Source organism: Alexandromys fortis, unplaced genomic scaffold (genome assembly GCF_014885135.2).
Source record: "Alexandromys fortis isolate MF-2015 unplaced genomic scaffold, M_Fortis_MF-2015_v1.1 scaffold_3, whole genome shotgun sequence".
Taxonomy (NCBI): domain Eukaryota; kingdom Metazoa; phylum Chordata; class Mammalia; order Rodentia; family Cricetidae; genus Alexandromys; species Alexandromys fortis.
The window spans coordinates 11750698-11772432 of NW_026067909.1; the positions used below are offsets into that span (position 1 = coordinate 11750698).

Here is a 21735-nt window from a genome sequence, read left to right on the forward strand (position 1 = left end):
AAAAAAAAAAAAAAAAAAAAAAAAAAAAAAAACCCAAAACCGAAAAAAACAAAACAAAACAGAAAAAAAAACAAAACCCCCAGACATTTAGTTTTGAATTCCAAATTATGCTTTATTTTTTTATTTTATTGATATATATATTGAGCTCTACATTTTTCTCTGCTCCCATCCCTGCCTCTTCCCTCCCCCTTCAATCCTCCCCCAAGGTCTCCATGCTCCCAATTTACTCAGGAGATCTTGCCTTTTTCTGCTTTCAACTTACCATATAGATTAGATATATATAAGTTTCTCTTAGTGTCTGCATTGTTGTCTATGTTCTCTGGGATTGTGGTTTGTAGGCTGGCTTTCTTTGCTTTATGTTTAAAAAACACCTATGAGTGAGTACATGTGATAATTGCCTTTCTGTGTCTGGGTTACCTCACTCAAAATAATGTTTTCTAGCTCCATCCATTTTCCTGCAAAATTCAAGATGTCATTATTTTTTTTCTGCTGTGTAGTACTCCATTGAGTAAATGTACCACATTTTCCTTATCCATTCTTCAGTCGAGGGGCCAACACAGGAGACATCCATGTTGTAAGCCTCTCAAGCCACAAGAGTGGCCAGGTCCCTCCCCTAAGGACCTCTAACTGCCCGGTTCTACCCACAGAATACTCTAACTGCTGGACCCTGCCTTACACCCCGAGAGTAAAAAGCCCAGTCTCTGGCCATGAAATCCTACCAATCTTCTTCCTGGAAAGCTCCACCCTGAAAAGTTCCACCCCCTTCCCAAGAACCCCTATACCTGCCTGTATCTGCTTCAGTTTGCTGCTGTTTCTCACTGGAGCAGAGGCAGACACCCTCCTGTTTTTTTTTTTTCTCTCCCAATAAATCTCATGTGAGGTGTACTGTGCAGTGTGACAGTATAGTATTCCTTAGCTCCCAGCTGCCAGGATACCTTTCCATCTGAGCTGTAACACTTACACACGTTCCCAAGAGTTTGCTGAGTATTATACAATTTGGTAAAACACACATCACACAGAACTTAATATCTCATCCACTTGCAGAACACAGCTGGTTAACCCGAGGTGTCTTTACGTGACTGTGTAGCCATCTCCACACCAGTCTCTAGAACTTTCTCATCTTCCCTCACTGACCTCTGTCCCCTAGTGGACCCTTGCTTCCCAGCTTTGTCCCCAGCCTGTGGTTTCCCGGCTGTCATCTTGCTGCTCCGGGACCACCTGAGAGTACAACCACACTTGCCCCTAGGGCCAGGCTTATTCCACTTAGCATGCTGCCTTCAAGGCTTATATTGTTCCGTCAGAACTTCTGTTCTTTTCAAGGCTGAATGTCATTCCATTGAATATACAGACTGTATTTCTTAGTTCATCCATCTACCTGTGGACCTTTAGCTGCTCCCACCTTTGGGATGTTGGATGTGCAGATGGGTCTGAGATCTTGTAGGGATATACCCAGAGGTGGGCTGGTTTGATCCATTGATGCTATTTGTAATATTTTGAGGAATAGCCATGTAACTTTCCACAGCATCTGTACGACTCCTGTGCCCACCAGCAGTGTGTAAGGTTACAATCACTCCACATCCTCCCAAACATTTCTGGTTTCCCTGGCTTAGGTTTTTTTTTTTTTTTTCAAATTAGTAGCTGTCCCCATGGATGTGAAGTGTCTTGCATGGTTTCGTTTTCTCAAGATCACTGATGCTGCTCAGACTCTGTGCTCTCTCGTGGGTCTTTTGACCGGACATGAAGGCGCATGCCTGTACTAGCATTTGAGAAGCCAATACCCAGGCTTACCTCAAACTCAGGTTAAATAACCTTTAACCTCCTTCTACCTCTACAGAGCAGGGATGACATCTTGCTGGACTTGAATTCTGAAGGGTCCAGCTTCACTCTTTCACACATGGATATCCAACTCCCTGAGTCATTTACTAAGGAGGCTGTTCTTCGCCCCGCCAAATTATCTGGCTCAAGTCTATTAACAGAAATAGAAATCAAGAACTGCAGAGATGGCTCAGTGGTTATGAGCACTGGAAGCTCTTAACAGAGGACCTGGGCACATACACAGTGACTCACAGTCACTTTTAACTCCTGTTCCAGGGAACCTGATGCCCTCTTCTGACCTCCACAGGATCAGGCATGCATATTGTGAACAGATATACATGCAAGCATGTATATGTGAATGAAGATATAAAATTAATAAAATAGAAATCAACATTTTTATCTTTCTTTGTGCCTTTTTAAAGTTTTTTTTTATGTGTATGACTGTTTTGCTTGTATATATGTAAGTGGACCATGGAGTCCAGAGAGAGCATTGCTCACATCCCTGGAACAGGAGTCACAGATGGCTGTGAGCTGTCATGGGGGTGCTGGTAATAGAACTGAGGTCCTCTGTAAGAGCATCGCTGTGCTTAACTGCAGAACTCTCTCCAGCCCAGTGTGTGTATGTTTTTATAAAGGGCTGAAGTCTGTATCACAGCCCCCTACTAAATGAGTTTATTAAGTTTATAAAGAAACAGGAGTAGAATTCAGGAGGACATTCCAAAACTCCAGGGTGTATGATGGTGCTGTGAGAGACAGGCCCTAGTTCCGCATGGGCACAAGGTGCAGGAGACAAGGTGAGGGGTTCAGGGCTTCCTGTCTATACCAGAAAGAGATGTCTGTGGTATAAACTGGCCACCTGCAGGTACCCATGCTCCAGGGTGACTGGCTGCTTCATGGAGGTCCCACGAGCAGGGTCCTCTAGAATCCTGGGGTGGGTGGATGTGATCCCATGTGGCTCTCCTTTGCCCCACCCTCTCCTGGGTGTTGCCTGGCCACCTTTGTTCCCTTTGTTTCTGTTATCTTCTATGTGTTGTTACGCGGGCTACAGCTTCTCTTTGAGGTGCTGTGGAGTGTGCTGCCAAACACCTAGGGCTACTCTGAATACCTCCAAGCTATGTGAGCCTACAGAAGCTTAATCGTTTCAGCAACACCATGCTGGCAACAGCAGGCTGCCCAGGCTTAGAAACTCCTTTGTGGTCACTTAAAGACTGGGTCCCCATCCGTTCCCTCACCTTCCCAGTTCTGGTAGTTTCCCAGAATGCCCCGACAGGCATCATCCTTCCCATGTCCACAGTTGCTCCCTGGCTCCCAAGGGGTCCAGATGGGTCATCTTCTCACTCCACACTGTGAACCTGCACCCCACCTTTTGGACCCCACACTTGGTACCTCCAGCTCAAGACAGCCCTATTACACTGTTTTTCCACCTCCCCAGAAGTTCTTCCTGTGCTCAAGGATCCCCCAAGAAGAGAACATACATGTATTTCCATTTATTTCAAGGCATGGAGCAGACACACCCCTGGGCTGGGGAAGGAGAGAGACAAATGGATACAAAACTTGAAAGGATCAGTTACAGTGGAGATGGCACCAACAAGGTATTAAGGCTCCAAATGTGAGTACGTGTAGGTGCCCACACATATGCACACACACGCACAGAGGGCCATCCACACAGGGCTGGGGGCCGGATGCAGAGGCTGGTCACTGCACACAGCTGCCTGGAATATTGCAACTCTATGTATTCAGAATGTCAACAGAATGGGAAGACTGTGTTGGTCAGGGCATGTGGCAAGCTTGAGGCTCCCTGGCCTTTGGGGGATACCCCCTGGGCACTTCTCCTGCTTACAAGCTCATACTGCAGTTAGCCAGGGTACTCCTCTGGCACAGGTAGGTTCCTCTGGCTGTAGGGCAGGTGTGGGTGCAGTAACTCCCTGAACAGGCTCCTGTCCAAACAGCTTAATAACAGGATAAAAGTCTCAATGTCCTCACCAGAGCAACCACAGCTTCTCAGTGCTTGAGCGGGCAGACTGTCCAGAAGTCAACATCATCACCCAAAGAACCCTGAGAAGTCCTGGGGTCTTCCTTCCCGCTGCTCTTGGAAACCTCCTTGCTTTCCCCTGCCCTGCGGTGAGTGGCTGTCCAGAGCCTGCATAGGTCCTCCTGACCCCCAGATCTAAGTGGGGGCTGGCTTGGGAGTGTCAACTTGAGATGCCCAGGGGCACACTGCAGGGCAGAAACTGCATTTGGCTTTAGCATTAAGGCCGGTGCTAGGTGGAGGGCCCTGGAGGGGAGGCCAATGCTCCCTGGAGTGTCCTACAGCTGGGGTCACAGCACCCTCAGAGCCCCAGGTCCCACCTGTTATCCTCTTGTACGAGGACCCTTCTGTCCCAGTGGCCACGCCTGTGGGCTTCACTGCCTCTGTGGGCTGGTGTAAAGTGCTGGGTGCCTAGGAGGGGGCTCTGCAGGCATTACCCTGGAGACCCCAAGGGCTCCTATTTGAGGAGATAATTAATGAATAGCTGGCATGTCAGAAAGATGCAGAGCAGGAACCAGGAGCGGGGGTTCTGCAGGAGGCTGGGGGCTGACGGCTGCCCAACACGCACTGTGGAGCTCAACATGGCTGAGAGGTGCCTGCAAAGACAGGAGCGGAGGCTGTGTCAATGCCAACATGGCTACCCTCCCAACCTACAAGGGAGTATGAGACAGGATGGCAGGTCTGCCTGCCAGGAACATGATTACAGGGTGGGTGGGGGCTCCTTAGGGAGAGGGGTCCCAGGGCAGGAACCTGGGCTGTGCTTCCTGGGTATCAACTGTGGGACAGGAGGGTCTGGGCTTGAGGAATAGGCCGCTTGCATCCTTCCTACCACCCCTGGGGTGGTGGCTGAATGGTGTCCTCCTCCTCAAACCTGTGCTGAAGTCCCCTCAGCTATTTGGAGATAAGATCTCTGAAGAGGAAGCTACATTAAAAGGTTCATTAGGGTGGGCCCTTAATCTAGACTGGGATCCTAAGAGGGGATCAAGACAGAGACACCCAGGGGATGACCATGGCTGCAAGCCAAGGACAGGGCACAGGGAAGAGCCAGGCCTGAAATTTCCATCTTGAACTTTCAGCCTCCAGAATGTGAAACAATCAGTGTCTTGTTGACACCTCAGGCTGGGTGCCAGCCAGGGACATAGGAGCAAATCCACCAAGCTTGGACTTTGGTGTCTGGGCTCTGTTTCCTGGATGGCAACAGTCCTTTTGGGGGGTACCAGGTTTCCCTTTCTTTGCCCACACTACTTGGGTAAGGAATGGATGGAAAGACAAAAGTCATTGTACTGTTGAGACATCGGCTAGAGGCATCAACCTGGATTGACTAAAGGATACTTAGGAACCTGGCCAAGCACCTCCGGGAAGACCTTCTCCTCAGCAGGCTGTGCACAGCCCACTTCACACCCCTCAGCCCTCTGTCAGCCTTCTGGGTCTGGGGCTCCCCACTGTGACATTAGAAGAACCCCAGAGGTCCTCGGACTCCTCATGCTCATTAGCTGATGTGTATTTATGTGGCAGCAGCAGGGGCAGCAAACAAGGCATCAGGCACTGAGATTTTCATGGCTTCACTGATGGCCGTCTGCAGGCAAACCACAAGACATACAGTTCCCAGAACAACAGAGAGAGAGGTCATGTTTGACTCAGATCCCAGCACTTTTTGCCTCTGATGGCAAGCCAATTTTCTCTACACACGCCTGTGGATTACTGAAGGTTTTTTGTTTGTTTGACCTCTAGAGTTCACAGATATGATAAAGAGAAACTGGCATTGGCATGGGGAGCACTGGTAGGCTGGCAGAGCCATCAGCTTTCCTGGGGCCAAGATACAGCCTCTCCAAGCTCTCTGCCCATCAGGCCCTAGGGTCTTTTTCATTTGTTTGTTTTGTTTTGTTTTTCCCAGACAGGGTTTCTCTGTGTAGCCCTGGCTGTCCTGGAACTCACTCTGTAGACCAGGCTGGCCTTGAACTCAGAGATGTGCCTGCCTCAGCCTCCTGACTCTGGGATGAATGGTGTGCGCCACCACTGCCCAGCAAGGTCCCAGGGTCTTAAGTCATTCCTCCCCCTCCCTACAGGTACCCAAGGGCCTTTAGTCAGTAACCTCTCGCCTTCCAAAACCACAGCAGTTGACTTCAGCCAGCCCACAGTCAGGTATCGAGATCTCTATGTGGTGCTGTGTATCTGGAGCCCGTCTGACCCAGGAGGTACTCAGCACATCCCACTCCTGTCCCCACTCTCATCACTGTCCCAGCCCTGTGTATCTGGAGCTCACCTGACCCAGGAGGTACTCAGCACATCCCACTCCTGCCCCACCCTCCCCCTCAGTGTCCCAGCCCTGACTCATTTCTCTCCACTCCATGACTCATCCCTATCAACCAACTCTCTTGGCAAGAGCCGAGAAGGAATCAGTCAAGTACCGTGCCGGGTGCCTAGAGGATGGGCACAAAGCTTGCTCTCCACACCCACGCCTTCTGCCCCCTCTCAGTTGGCTGTTAACCCCCTTTACAGGCAAGAACCAAGTGTGATGGCATACGGTGCCCTCACATGATATTGTGTGCTGACAGAAAGGAACTGTGTGGCCCTAGTTCGTACCCACTGAAGTCACATAATATGGCTCTCAGACACTCCCTTTGCTTTGAGGATAATCTGTACAGAGGTACTGGTGAGCTGCAGGGATCCTGGGATGTCCAGGAGGGCTGCTACCTGCTTTCACACACCTGGAGCGGGTGGGAAGAGGTTCTCCCCTAGCCCTGCCTTTCTTCTAAGCCCCTTGCCTGTGCCCCTGGCTCCTGCATAAGGGTTGTATTCTCCTACACTGGCTGGTCCCTCCGCCTCCCGTGTTCTTACCTATGCAGTTCTTGCTGAGCTTCCCGAATAGACAGCACAGCCTCTTGTAGCATCCGGAGCCGGTGCGCCTCTCGCCTGCACCGAGGGCATGGGCTCTCGCTACCTGGAAGTCCAAGATGAAGATAGCAGGGAGTAAGAAACCAGGGTGAGCTGGGATGTCCTGGCTGACCTAGATCCTGATCTACTACCTGAGAAATCCTCAGGAGCCAGCCACAAAGAGACAGGGAAAGTTAAGTTAGTAGGGGATGCAGGCTCAGCTAACCTGAAAGCAATAGAGATGAGTGACCAAGACAAGGCTGGGCCACTGCAGAGATGGGAATAATGTTGGGGAGACATAGATGGCTCAGTAACAACAAATGACCCATCAGGAAAGGGTCAGAGGCAGGTCAGGGGCTGGGCAATGAGCAGTACTCAACCAACCTCTCACAGTATCCCCGAGGCTCAGGAAAATCCTACCCCGGGACCACGTCCTCTCCCAATCCCCATTTTTAAAGTAGGTTTCGTGTATCCTAGCCTGGCCTTGTACTCACTATGTAGCTGAAGATCACCTTAGCCCCTGACCTCTTGTGTGACCTCTGGAGTGCTGGGTTATGGGTGTGCATGTCAGGCTGGGTTTATGCTGTGCTGGGACTGAACCCAGGGCTTCATAAATGCTAGCCAGGTATTCTACCACTAGGCCACACATCCAGTACTCTCTTTTCTTTCCCATGTCTTGACTACAGTCCTCATCAGGTCTGACTGTCCCCAGACTCTGAGAAAGCAGAACTCACAGGGAGAGGGGAGGGCAGGACAAGTAAAGATGTATTATGAAGTCACCTGCCCCTGCATCCTCATCTCTGGAAGGTACATCCTGGTCCTTACCATCCTGCAGAGGGGCTGCAGGCAGGGACAGGTCCTCTCCTTCTGCCTTCCACCAGCCAGGGCCAGGGCCTGCTTAGCATGCATGAAACCCTGGGAGCTACTTACCAGGAACAAAGTCCTCATCAGAGAGGTCTGGGCAGGACTCAGGTGTGGAACCGCTGCTCTCGGTAGCCTGGCTATGGCCAGATGGCTGGTCACTGGCCTTGCGGAGCCGCCGGTCAGGGCCAGGCCTCTGTAAAGAGATGGAGTTACTGTATCTAGGGTCTCCTCCCAAGGGCCCTTTGGGGACATGGTAGCCTGTTAATGTCAGGATGCACTACAGTAGGGCCATGTGCAGAGGATGGGCCCAGTGGCTTTGCAGTTGGACACAGGCGGTTTAAATCACCGGACATGGACTGTAGCCATTCCATCTCTGGGGCTTCAGTTTCCCATCAGGAACATAAAACCGTTGACCTCCTTTTCAGGAATGAGGAGCAGTCAGCTCTGCATGGTTGTCACAAGGCCAGTGCTATTCACACTGAAACCCAGAGCATTCGACTAGGTACACCTGGTGGAGCTGTTCCTAGTCTCACCTTACACAAATGTGTGTTTCTCTCCTTTTTTTTTTTTCCTGGAGCTCTCCCAACCCTTTGACTCCTTCCTGCCTTTTCCAGGCCCTAGGCATGTATGGATGCTGGCTTCTCCTCTTCCTCCCTAGGCTACCCTAAGCCTAGGTTTCTTTAGCTGCAAAATGAGACAAAGGCTTCTGGGGGTAAACAGGCTGGCAGCCAGCTGACACCTGCATGGAGTCTTAAACTATGAGGCCCAGGATACCCATGAATCAGGTATTCTGTATCTTGGGTTCCCCACTGGAAAGGAAGGAGTAATGAGAAGCCTGGGGTAAGTGAAGGCCTGCAGCCAGGTAGGGTTTGAGACATCTCAGACACGGGCACTGAGGGAGGAGGGGTCAGGTGGAGGGAGTGAGGGCTTCAGTGGTAGCCAGTCACTGAGATCAAACCTGGGCTGAAGCCTTGGTGAGGGGTACTGACCTTGTGCCTGGACCCCGGACTCCCTAGGAAGGTTGTCTGGCTAGACATAGTCTCCCTCTGTAGTGTGTGAAGAATCCCATCTTGTTCATATTGGGCGATGTCCTTCAGGGGGTCCCAGGGGCTGTGGCTGGAGGGTCCAGATGGTGTCCATCAGTAGAGGTGATGACCCTCACAGGAGAGGGTTCTGTCCTAGCCTAGACTCGGCCTCTCATGATGACCCAGGGGATGACCACTGCTCAGGGTCTGCAGGGAAGGCTTAGGGGGCCTGTCTGACCATCCCTCTGTATCCCTTATCCTTAAGGTACTACTGAAGGCAGGGAGAGGAGATTAGAGACTCTGTGACATCCCCCAAGTTAAAGCCGACACTGCTGAGTAGGTCTGCAGGCTCCAGCTTCAACTGTCACCTGACACTACCCAGAATCCTCTGGGAAGGGTCTCAGTAAGGGTTTCCCATCAGACTGACTGCGGGCCTGTGAGGGATGACTGACACAGGATGTCCCGCCCACTGTCATCCCTGGGCAGGGGAAACTGTGTTGTGAGCCACTCACTTCTCATATCTGTAGCGCCATTCTTGGGTGAGTGGGTCCAGGTGGAAGAGCTGTGGCTTCCATGGAGTGAGGCTCTGCTGGTGCTCCCGGGCACGCTGCCGCTGTGCCTCCTCCAGCACAGACTTCTCCTGTGTGGCTTTGTGCTGGTCACCTTCACGGATGGCCTTGGTGACATGCTGCCAGAGCCTACAGGCCAGAGGACCAACCCACCAGGGACTCAGAGTGGGGCGGCTCCATTAATCAGCAGCCCAGAATCAGTCCCCTCTACATCGGAAGGAGGCTTAGCGTATTCTCCACTTGGTTGCCTTCAGCGACAGAGGGCTGACTATCTGGCAGGAAGCCTGTGTCTCTCAGGTTTTGACTCCACACTATGAACTAAGATGGGCTCCCACCTGCCGCCGGCTATGATGAGGCCCTCTCCTCCAGCTGTCCCCAGCAGGACAGTTGATCTGGCCTGAGGGATCTATTCTGTCTTTGACAGACACCCTGGAAAGTGTTCCCAGCACTGTGACCCTGACAACCCACCCCTCTGGCTAGCACAGGCTGTGGTCAGCAGGACTCCTGGACAGAGGGCCTCACCTCTCAGACTCCAGCTCGTTCTGTTCTTCCAATAACACCGTGTGCCGCTTCAGCCGCTGCCTGCGGACCTCCTCACTCGGAGTCCAGAAAAGCTCGGTGCCTCCACCGCCCTCTTCCTTGATAAACACATCTCTGTCCTGCCCCAGATGGCACAGCAGCATCAGAGCTGCTGGCCTGGTTGGTGACCACCCTAGGGCTCAGCCAGGCTCCTGAGGAATGATGTCTTACCCAGTGTCCGGTGAGGCGTGCCAGGACCTCCTCCCCTGACATGATCTTTCCAGAGATCTGGTTGATGCTGGTGCTGCTCCCAAAGAAAGGCTGGAAGAGAAGGTGGCCACCGGATGAGTGGGGAGGAGGAGGGCTCTGCTTAGAGGCACACCCTCAGAGATCCAGGACACTCATTCTCACGACTATGGCTTAGATGAGGTTCACTACTAGAAAAAGATGCCCTCACTCCGGTGCCTTGGTCTGGACTCAAATCTGTAGTCTTTTATCATGAGGATGATAGGACTTAGGCCTGCAGGCTCCGCTGTGTGGCCTATGGGCAACCCTTTCTCTCCCTGGCCCTGTCTGTGGGGATGCAAAGGTGTACTTGTTTGGGGCACTTCGCCTGGTGTGGAAGGAGGGGATCAGCCCTCCTTCCCTCCCTGAGCTCCAGGCACTGCCTCCCACAGCTGCATCCATTACCTTGAGCTTGAAGTCCAGTTCAGCTTGGAGCTTGTTCTTCTCGCACGCAATGGTCACTTTGCCCCCTAGCTCCATCGTCATGGTGCCATACAGGATCCCTGAAATGCAACTGGTGTTGGGATTCATCCCTGAAAGCCTGTGTCGGCAGACAGGCAAGGAGGGTGGGGAGGGTGTGTGAAGGGGGTTTGCTGAGATGGAGCCAGAAGCCTGCCTGTCCTTCAGTACTGTGACCCAGGAAGGAGCCTCTGCTCTGGTCTAGAGATGCCATACCCTTCACTGGGTCAGCTCCTTCAGGAGCCCCAATCTCAGTGTCTGAGCAGTCACATTTGTGGCTGGGTTCTGCACCAAAACTAGAGAGTAGTTGTGTCTGTTCCCTGCCGCCCCCAGGACTGTGCAAGTGTATCTGTTCCCAGCTGTCCCCCAGGACTGTGTCATGTGCATCTGAAAACCCAGTATGTCTTCTTCTCAGTCCACTTCTGGTCATACGGAAAATATAATCTAATTTAAAAATCACCACCATGATTGCGGTAGTTTGAATAGGAATGGCCCTCATAGGCTCATATATTTGAATGCTTGGTCATTAGGGCATGGTTCTACTTGACCAGGATTAGGAGGTGTGGCCTTGTTAGAGTAGGTGCAGCCTTACTGGAGGAAATGTGTCACTGGGAGTGGGCTTTGGGGTTTCAAATGCCCAAGTCAGGCCCAGCAGCTCTCTCTTCCCGCTGCCCACTGATCCGGATGTAGAACTCTCAGCTACCCCTCCAACACCACTCCTGCCTGCCTGCCATCACACTTCCTGCCATGATGACAATGGACTAAACCTCTGAACTGTAAGCCAGATCCAACTAAACACTTTCCTTTATAAGAGCTGCTGTGGTCATAGTGTCTCTTCACAGCAAGATCCTAAGACACGGAGGAAACAAAACACCCAAACATTTCTATGTGAAAACTCAGAAATGTGAAATAAAATATTTCATTTTCAAAAATGAAAAGTAAAAAAAAAAAGTAAGTGTAGCCCGAATTCTAGTTGGTCTTACTAATAAAAACCCAGAGTCAGATATAGGGGTTACTGCTGAAGGTCAGAGGAGCAGTGAGGCCAGCCACTAGTGGGACCTTTCACCTCTATCCAGGCTCAGGTCCAACAGGCCATCCTGTCCTCAGACTTCTCCTCTTACTGCAGGGCCGATCCTCAGACTGCAACTGTCTGCTCTCAGCTCCTGTCTCCTTCTGCCTTATATTCCTCTCTCCACTCAGCCATCACTCCTGTCTCCATCTCCTTAGTGCTGGGGGTTAAAGGGTGTTTGATCCCAAGTGCTGGGATCACCTTTGTGTGAGCTCTGTTTCTCTTTTAGACAGATTCAATCTTGTGTTGGCCAGGGTGACCCTGAACTAACAGAGAGCCCCCGTCTCCCAAATCCTGGGATTAAATCATGTGCCACCACTCCCTGGCCCCTAGTGGCTTAGCTTTGCACTCTGATCTTCAGGCAAGCTTTATTTGTTAAAACATAAACAAAGTATCACTGCAGGAAGAGCCATTTGTACCAGCAAAAGGCTCAACTCCTACCCCTACGTTCTTCCAAGGGGACTGGCTATACCCAGCAAATGCCACAGGGAACTACATAGTTTAGAGGAAGGTGGGATCTTCCTGTTGCTCCAGAGGACTAGGGTTAGGGTTAGAGTTAGTCTAACTCTGGGCTGCATTACAAGGTAAGAAAAGTCAGCTACAAGTTTGGCGTAATCTCCGCACTTGGAGGCCGAGGCATGAGGATTATGAGTTGGAGAACAGCCTGCGCTACAGAGTGAGTACCAGGCCAGCCTGGACTATGTGAGGAGACTGGCAGTTTGAATGAGCATATCCCCAGAGGCTCATGTATTTGAATATCTGGCCTCCACTTGAAGAGGTGTAGGGAGTGTGGCCCTGTTGGAGGACATAAGTCAGGAGGTTGGACTTATAAGTTGGAGGCCACGCTGGGAGTTTTTTGATATTTTCCTTTGTTCTCTCTGCTTCTGGCTTGAGGTTCAAGATACGAACTCAAAGCCTCCTGCTCTAGCTGCCGTGCCTGCTGCTTGCTGTCATGCCTCCCCACAATGATGGCTAATTATCTCTCTGGAATTGGAAGCCCAAATAAAATCTTTATTTCATAAGCTTCAAGATGCTTATCAATATGCCTGAGGAGCTGAGTTTGATCCTCGGGTTGTACATGGTGATTGGATAGGACCAACTCTTTCAAGCTGCTCTCTGACCTCCACATACGTGCAGTAGCGTGTGCTTTGTGGTAAAATATAAAACAATAGAAATGGGTCAACCAAAGATATAAGAGCTAGCTATCCATATGCTTAAGTGATTGGCCAAGCAGTGATTTAAATTATATAGTTTCTGAGTGGTTATTTCGAGTCTGGGCAGCGGGGAACAAACAAGCGGCCTCCTACAACAGGTGTGAGCAGTGGTGTAATCGTGGAGGGGACCATGGACTCCAGTCCATGGACTCCGAAAGCCCCTGGAAGATATGCTGAACACAAAGCCAACCACGGAAAGCAAGCTGTGCTGTCAGCCACAGCACCGAGAGTCCCATTATCCTAAGACTGCTTCCTCCTGTGTCACATGGCTAGATGGGAGAACCGAGGTGGGGCCATCAGCCTGGATTCTTGGGGCTGGAACCCTGGAGAGGCAAGCCACAGCTGCTGCCCTGAGCCTGGCAGGAAGCGTAAATGTGAACTTGGTATTTTAAAATATAGAATTTTTTTTTTTGAGACAGGGTTTCTGTAACAGTCCTGGCTGTCCTAGAACTTGTTGTTGTAGACCAGGTTGGCCTCTAACTAACAGAGATCCGCCTCCTGAGTGCTGGGATTAAAGGCATGTGTCACCACCACCCGGCATAAAATTATTTATTATTTATTTTTATTTTTAATTTATTATTATCTTTTTTTTACATTTGCAATGTAGCCCAGGTTGGCCTGGGGCTACCTCAGTCTCTTAAATATTGGGGCTATAGGTTTGTACCATCATAGCTAGCTCTTAGGATGTTCTTTTAAGTGCCTGAATGAACAGATAGGGAGGAAAGAAGATAAAGGAAGTCCCAGGTCAAAAAAAAAAGTAAAGTAGAAGGAAAGAGTGAGGGTAAGGGGGTTAGGTTTTAGCAGCACTGGCTACCCTTGCAGAGGCCTGGAGTTTAATTCCCAGAACCCACATGGTGCCTCACAAGCACCTATAAGTTCAGTTCTAGAAGAATCTGGTGAGCTGACCCCCCTCTTCTGGCCTCTGTGGGTACTACAAGCATGCATACATGCAGACAAAACATACACATACATAAGATACAACTAGAAAGAACAAAGGGATGGTGAGGAAGAGGATAAGGAAGAAGGGAGATGGGGGAGAGCCAAAGAGATAAGATGGAAGAAGGGGCAGTCTTAAGGATCTGAGACCTTGGCAGGTCTTGGCCCTAGTAGCTGGCAGTTTGTCCCCAGCCATTTTCACACCACAGAGACTTTTATAAAGTGTCTCTGTCATAAGAGATTGCTACAGAAGGCCTTCCATAGCCAAAGAAGCACCAAGGACCAGCGACATCACTCTGACTCTGGGGACTTCACTGGACACTTCCTGTGTGGCCCCCAAACAGTCTGCTTTGTAGAACTGGCAGAGACACCAAGAAAAATCACATCATCTTATCTAAGGTCCAAGCAGCCATTATTGGCTCCTGGGTCTTGTCTACCCCTATAGCTCTGAATGCTTCCTTCTGTGAGACCCTATGACACTCACACATCCTATACTCTAGACCTTAGACCCCAGAGTCATCCCCTGAACAACAACAACAGCAACACTTTAGTTGTTTTTGTTTTTGTGACAAGGTCTCACTATGTAGCTCTGACTGTCCTGGAACTCACTGTGTAGACCAGGCTGATTTTGAACTCACAGAGATATCCCTGCCTCTGTCCCTAGCATGTTGGATTTAAAGACATGTACCACCATGCCTAGCTCACTAAACAAATTTTCCTGAGAATCTTTTAGAGTCTTGCTGTTGTCTGTGGAATACAGGTCACTCACACAACAGGGCATGAATATTCCCAGACAGAGAACGGAAGTCAATCACATTTAAAACAATAGTGAGGATAGTTCTCTGGAACCTAACCAGAGTAACCACGTCACAGCAAGCTGCTGCTCAGCTATTGTCAGTGCCAGACTGCAGCAAAGTGCGTGGTAAGAATCCTGATAAGATCAGGGAGGCGGCACACCCAGCGTCAACAGCCGCGTGCGTTTCTGGAGTCTGGCTTTGGCTGTGTGCTGTGTTTGTTTCTCTAGGAGCACATCTGCCCTGCTGCTTTAATATACTTGTCGCTCTCAGGCCAGGTCTGCACCAGCTCTGCCAGAGACTTAGAGGCACTTGAGAAAGGAGCTTGGCCGGCAGGGTGTGAAGACTTAGGGGCATAAGCTAAATGCTGCTCCCCAAATCCAGCTGCACTTGACCAGCTCATTCTTTGAGTTGTCAGAGCTGTGCCAGGTCAAAGGTGAATTGGGTTTTTTTTCTCTACTTTTTAAGATATGATCTCACTATGTAGCCCTGTCTTTGAACTCACAGAGACCTGCCTTTGCCTCCCAAGTACCGGGATGAAAGGTATAAGCCACCACAGCAGGTTTAGCATGGATTCTCAACTTTATTTTCGGGAGTTCTCAGGGTTGGATACTAGCCTCCGCAGGCTCAGTATGTGCTCTACCGCTGAGCTTCAGCTTCAGCCCCCAACCAGAGGGATTTCGAGGGTGGGGAAGCTCTTCAGTTTGACACTACAGTGGTAACTCAATGTCACTAGTCTTAAAATCTGCAGAATATATACAAGGAGTGGGCCTTCAAGGAAACTGTGGACTTCAGCTAAAAGCTAAGTCTTAGTCTGGGTTTGCCATGAACATGTAACAATGTCTACCATGCTAAGGAAGATGTCTGTGACAGAAGGCTGGGGGTGGGTAGGGGTTTACAGGAATTATATTTCTCCTTGACCTGTGTATGTGGTGCTGGGACCTGACCCAGGGCTTCATACATACCAGGCAAGTGTGCACCACTGAGCAGGGAGCCCAGCTCCCTTCCTATCTTTTAATTTTGAGACATGGTCTCACTAAGTTATCCAGGCTGGTCTTGAACTTACTCTGCAGCCCAGGCAGGCTCTGAAATTTTAATCCTCCTGCCTCGCCTCCCCAGCAGCTGGGACTGATCACTAACACAACAGGAACCAGAGGCAAAAATCAGCGAGGAGAAACTAGGAGTCCACCCAGAGTTACACCCCCAGTTCTGAAAAGTCACCCAGGTCAGGACACCTTCAAACAAGCAAACATGGGAGTGCTTAGCATCTGCTCTGCTTCATCTCGATCGTCAGTGCCGCCTGAATTTGGAATCCCCTGGGAGGCATACCTCTGGGTGGGTCTACCAGGGTCTTCCCAAGGAAATTTAGCAGAGCAAGGAAGACCCACCCTAGGTATGGATGGCATATCCCGGGGTCCTTGGCTGAATATCAGGATCACTTCTCTGCTTTCTGACTGTGCATTCAATATGACCAGCTGCGTCACTTACCCCTCCGTGGTGGGCTGTACCCTCAAAGTGGATTCCAAAATAAGCTCTTTCTTCCTTTCTTAGTTGTTTTTACCATGTCATAAGAGGACAAGTAGCTAACGCAGTCCCCTACGCCACGACTGAGGGCTAGCCTGGCCTATGGGGGGCGTGGCAGTCACTCACCTCGGCAGTGGGCGTAGGGCATGGTGAGGGTGTACTCCTCCTTGCGGTTCAGGAAGGTGAGTTTAGCTTTGCCATCCAAAAGCGCTGACAGGGAGTTCCCTGCAAGGACAGAACAGGGGCTGTTGAAGGCACAGACCCTTAGCATCTGTCTGCTGCTGGACCCCAAGGTCTGAGTGCCCTTTCAAAATATCCCAGAGTTCCCAGTGCCGGGAGAACTGGAGAGCTGGAGCACCGAGGGAGAGACACACAACCTCTGGTCCTTGGATATCATAAAAACTCTTTGGTTTGCACCCATTATGGATTCTGGGAAGATCATCGGCCTTGCAGCGTGTTTGTGATCTAACCTACTTACTCCACCAGGGAGCTTCAGGGTGGAGACTATAAACCTTCTGGAGCTAGCCTGGGCCCAGGGCATAGGTGGGAAAGGTGAATGGAACATGGGTGCAGCTGCCACATGCTACCGTCTGCAGCTACTGGACACACAAGCCCTGAGCACACACCTGCACCCAAGGTAAAGAGGCACCTGAGGGGGAAAGGTGTTGGTGAGGTTGCCGGGCACTGCCATTCCCCAGCTCAGAGAAGCACAGAAACGCAGCATGTGCTGTGATCATAGGCTGCTCTGGCCTTCTTAGAACATTCCAGTGCCTGCCACCAGCCACGTGCGGCTACCAAAACACTTGATGGGACCCATGTAGTGGAACACTGTGCTTCACTCTGATTTCACCTCTATATATCTACCTACATTCTATCTATCTACCTATTACCTATCTCTCTGCCTCCTACCCACCTATGTATTATCTATCATCTATAGACTGACTTTCTATCTATCTACCTACCTGCCTACCTTCTGTCTGTCTGTCTGTCATATATCCACCATCATCATTTGCAGCTCTGGGGATGGAACCCAGGGCCTCTGCACACAGGTACATACTTTCCACTGATCTACAGACCAGCTCCCCTTTTAATCAGTAAACACAGCCACGTGTGACTGACAGCTATGGAATCAGGTGGCTGTGCTGGAGCAAATCCTTCCTGCAGGCTTCTCCTCCTTTGTTCTCTTGCTTCCCTGCAGAAGGTGTCCACTCTAAGCAGACTTGGGGTCACCCATGTCATTCCCCCACTGGGCTTCTGGGGTTCACTGGCTTCTGGAGTAAAGTTCTCCCCCCACTTCTCCCCCCCCCCGGGAGCCTCCTCACCGTAGAACCTGGACTTTGCTGTGATGCTGCCGCTCATGCAGAAGCCATCCTTCCGGTTGCTGACATAGAAGGCAGACACAGGAGGATGGTGGGACACCTGCATGAGGAGAAGTAACTTTGGGGACGGCTCCAGAAAGAGCAGTCCCAGAAATGACATACCTCTGGGTCCCAGGAGGAAGTGTGGAATGAGGGGCGCATTCCTAAAAGTACCAGGGCAGAGCCTGAATCCCAGTATTTGGGAACCTATTCAGATTTCTGAGTCATCTAAGGAGAGGTCAGGTTGCTGACCTCCTCCAGGGGGCGCTCTGTCACAGCATCATGTCTGTCCTTGGAGAATCCCCAGGGACAATGACCAGCGTGCAGCCTCTCCTATGGCAGGCTATGGGCTACTGAAAACACCACCCTTGGTCCCACAGGCACCTGCCCACCACCCACACCGAGCTGGAAGGATCTTGGTAGTGGGGTCTTGCCTGCTCTGCTATGTAGAAGGTGTGGCTGTTGGTCTGAGGGTGCAGCCAGCGGCAGCGGAAGGTCTCCCCCAGGATGGGGTTATAGGGTTTCTTGATGCCCTGTGGGGAGCACAAAGACATGCTGGAGGAACCAGGAGGAGAAAGTCACTTCCAGGGGTCTGGATGGGGTGAGGTGCAGAAGAGACAATATAGGGGTGCTCCTGCCTCTAGAAGGGCTTTTGAGTTGCCATTAGCACCCTGCTTCTGCTTTGAGAGACGACTTTTTGAGAATTGCTCACAGTTGGAGGTGCACCTCAGGAATTCCTGGCTTTTATTGAGCTTCCCAGAGGGGCCTCAAGACCCCAACCAAATCTGACTGACCAGGACTGGGGCACAGCCCACACATAACTGGGTCAAGCTTGGGAGGCGCCCGGGTTCCCTTGGTTTATCTCAGTCTACCATATGACTCTGGGTTGGTCTCTCCTCTCTGGGCCTCAGGTTCACATCTATTTGAGATGCAGAACTAGAATTAAACTCAGTGGAATCTTCCTGCTTTTGCCTTCTGAGTGCTAGTATTGTAGGTGTGAGCTACCACACCTCTGTGTGTGCTTGTGTGTGTGCGCATGTGTATGAGTGGACATGCCTGTGGAGGCTGGCAGTCAACACTGAGTACTGTCCCGCAGAGACAGGACCGCTCGCTAACCTAGCACTTGCCCAGCAAGCTAGGCTGGCTGGCCTGTGAGCCATGGGTTCTCCCGCCTCTGTCTCCTCAGCACTGGGGTTAAACACGCGCTGCCACCCGGTTCGCCCAGTCCTGTGAACCTAAGCAATGAAACCCAGGTCTTCGTGCCTGAAGGGCAAACATTTTACTAACTGAGCTTTCCCCCATCCTCCCTCCCCCTTCAAAGATGGATTCTCATGTATATAGCCCAGAAGGCCTTGAACAGGAAATCCTCCTGCTGGTGCTTCCCTAGTGCTGGAATTACAGCTGTGCACCACCAGGTCTGGCCAGAGTCTTGGTTGTCAACTTTGTGTACTATGGAACTCAGCTTCAGTAGACCTGCAGTGTACTCCGTAATCAGTCCTGGGCTGGGGGTTCTCGAAAGGGGCTCTGTGACAGATAACCCCAGATTCCAGGGGTACCATGTAACTCAGGGTCAACACTGTTGTGTGTGGTGGCACCTGTCACACAGCCTGAGAAAGGATCCAGTTAGCATTGGGAGCTGGGCCCGAGAAGTCCAAGAAAGGACTGTCCTTCACCTCTTGGGATCTGGGGCCGTGGTGGGCAGAGCTGGGCGTCTTCTGGGCCACAGAGGAGAGTGTTGGTCCCACTCATGGTGGGCTGACAGACCCCTGCTTGAGACCCTGCCCTTCCCACAGGCCCCCCCTCACCTTGGGCTTCTTGTAGAAGCCAGACAGATACCATCGCAGCACAAGCTTCATGCGGCAGTAAGGGTCTTCCTCCGCGGCTGCCCTGGGATAGGGGTGGAGAGCTCTGACTCAGGCTGGGTTCCCCAGCTACCCCCCCAGCACTCACCCCTTTCTTCAACCCTCCAACCTCCACCCACTTGTCTGAAAGAGGCAGCCTCATCCCAGACGACCTCAATACCCCCACACCATACTTCCAGGTGGGCCAGAAATAGGAAAGTGGCTTTAGCATGTAGCCAGAAAGGGCTGTGGCCACTTCCATACGGGGGCAGAGAGAGCTCTGCACGCTCCGGGCTGCTGGGGGCTGCTGGGGCGCCCTCACCTCTAGGAAGAACCCTTGATGCGCATGCCTTTACTTCCCTCTTCCTGGTTCTACCCTGCCCCCTGCCTCTGCAGCCCTCAGGGGCCGTGGAAGCCCCTTCTGTCAATGATGGTGACACACCTGGAGAGCAGGTCCCCATGATAGTAGTAATCCGAGAGCTTGCTGAGGAAGGAGCGAGGCTCCAGCACGAAGGTGGGCAGCACCACGCGCGACAGGTCCATGCCCGGCCGCAGCTGACGTAGCAGCACCCACATCAGACTCTTGTTTTCCTCTGACACGGTCTCCACCTGGGATGTCTCATCCAGCTGCAGCAGAGCAACACGGTCAGGCCCGTGAGCTGGGACGTGAGGCCCCATGAGCTAGGACGTGAGGCCCCATGAGCTAGGACGTGAGGCCCCATGAGCTGGGACGTGAGGCCTCGTGAGCTGGGACATGGAGCCCCCGCTCTGGGTTGCCCAAAGGAGCTGAGGGACAGGGAGTCAGCACGGCGCATTTGGTCCTTGCCCACAGGATACATGCCTGCCCTGTGAGATTGAGTGCCACCGCCCATTCTGGGCTTGGGAGTGAGCGGGTTCGTCTGCGGGTCTGAGAACAAGACCAGCTCTTTTCTACCTCTGGTGTCCCGGCTCTCCTTCTCACAGGTACAACTGCTATGGTGCCGTTCAGCACATGGCTCATTCACAAGGCTCTCACTAGAGGCCAAACCCACAGGGCTGCCCGATCCTGTACGTCTGGCCTTCAAAACCCCCTTCTCTCTAGAAGTTCCAGCACAGGAATTTGGTTTCCTGGGTCCTCTTGTGCTTGTGGGTGGGCCAGGCAGCTTTCTGCTGCTATAAGAAATGCTAGATGCAGTCAATTTTAAAAGAAAGGTCTGAGCTAACCTCAGCACTAAGGAGGCTGACAAAGGGGACAGCTATTTATGGCCAGCCTGTGCTCCTGAGTGCGTGCTAGGCCAATCACGGCTACACGGCCCAGTCACAAAGGAAACAAGTTTTATCTTCAGTGTGGAGGGCTTGGTGTGGATTGCTGAGCAGCACTGCTTCTCGGGACTCTGGAGAGGCGGTAGGGGATGGAGGAAGTGCACGGCAGTACAAGTGCTCGCGATTAGGATGCAACAGAGAAAAACCTAGCAGACCCCTCTCAGGCCATGCCCCCAGTGATCTAACTTCCTCCTCCCAGGTCCCAACTCCTCAAGGTTCCATCACCTCCCAGCAGTGACAAGCTGTCCACACTTGGCCTTTGGAGGATGCTCAACATGCAGACGACAACGGTGAGAGACAGCACAGGTTCCTCAGGGGCCCAATGTCGTCCGACCCACGGATCTCCCAGGGTCATGCTAGGTGTATACAGGTCCCCAGTGTGTACAGGAGTTTGTCAACTGTCCAGCAGGGAGGGCTGGGATCTTTCATAAGCTTCCTGTCCCCTGGTCACAGTCCACCCCAGTGCAGGAAAGCTGATGTGGGCCCTCACATCACCCCTGTATCTCATGCACAGTGGGCAGGGCATTCAGAGATGTCCACTCATGGATGCAGATGGCAAAGATTGCAGCCCTAGCCCCGCCGTGTCCCATTTCCACTAAGGTGACAGTGGCTCTTACCTCTCCCAGCTCCTCCTGGACCTGCTCCACATAGGTCGTTCCCCTCCGTGGTCCGCCAGGGCTGTCCAACGGGTCGCTCCCACTCTCATTGGTCTTGCGGCTGTGATCCTGGGTATCAGCATCTGAGTCTTCGGCGTTCTCTCGTTCTGACTTGTCAGAGAATGCATCATTCTCCAGGTGGTTCTCCAAGGCAGACCCGTTCAGCCTGGAGAGTAGAATGCCAGTGGACCCCCCAATTCCAGCCGGCACCTAGGACCTCAGACACCCATCTTGATACCTGGCCTCTCACTGCAGGGACTTCACACACTGCCTTATATTGAGTGACCTGCCTTTGCTCCTGTTTTACCCGTAAGGATGCAAAGACTGGTACCCACGGAGGAGAACAAGTCTGCCACCCTACCTGGCCTCCCTCCTGCTGCTTATGGGGATAGCATGCAGGCCCCCTCTCACCCAGATCACTCACGGGAACAGATCTTGGTCTGGGATGGTGGTTGAGGTGGGCAGTCCGTAGAGAGAAGAGGGCGAGGCATCAGGTGAGGACCCCTGCTCTCCGTCTCGGCCCTGCTTGCATGTGCTCAGTCGCAGCAGGCTGGAGCAGCGCAGGGCCAGCTCCAGGGCATCCAGCCAGCAGCGGCCTGGGG

General features: G+C 51.9%; 1 protein-coding gene across 1 annotated transcript in view; it reads right to left on the bottom strand.

Annotated features, from left to right (window-relative positions):
- Positions 1-3287: 3287 nt before the first annotated feature.
- Osbpl5 (oxysterol binding protein like 5) overlaps positions 3288-21735 on the bottom strand; it is a 56084-nt gene continuing 37636 nt past the window's right edge. Inside the window, exons 8-22 of the mRNA XM_050136731.1 lie at positions 21558-21729; positions 21095-21299; positions 19618-19802; positions 19140-19221; positions 17769-17867; positions 17299-17395; positions 16103-16201; positions 10386-10483; positions 9927-10016; positions 9699-9835; positions 9120-9305; positions 8572-8698; positions 7649-7775; positions 6683-6785; positions 3288-4440 (exon numbers count right to left, since the gene is read on the bottom strand). Of these exons, the coding sequence (XP_049992688.1) occupies positions 4302-4440; positions 6683-6785; positions 7649-7775; positions 8572-8698; positions 9120-9305; positions 9699-9835; positions 9927-10016; positions 10386-10483; positions 16103-16201; positions 17299-17395; positions 17769-17867; positions 19140-19221; positions 19618-19802; positions 21095-21299; positions 21558-21729 (1946 nt within the window). The 3' untranslated portion in view covers positions 3288-4301. The remainder of the gene's footprint in view (positions 4441-6682; positions 6786-7648; positions 7776-8571; positions 8699-9119; positions 9306-9698; positions 9836-9926; positions 10017-10385; positions 10484-16102; positions 16202-17298; positions 17396-17768; positions 17868-19139; positions 19222-19617; positions 19803-21094; positions 21300-21557; positions 21730-21735) is intronic.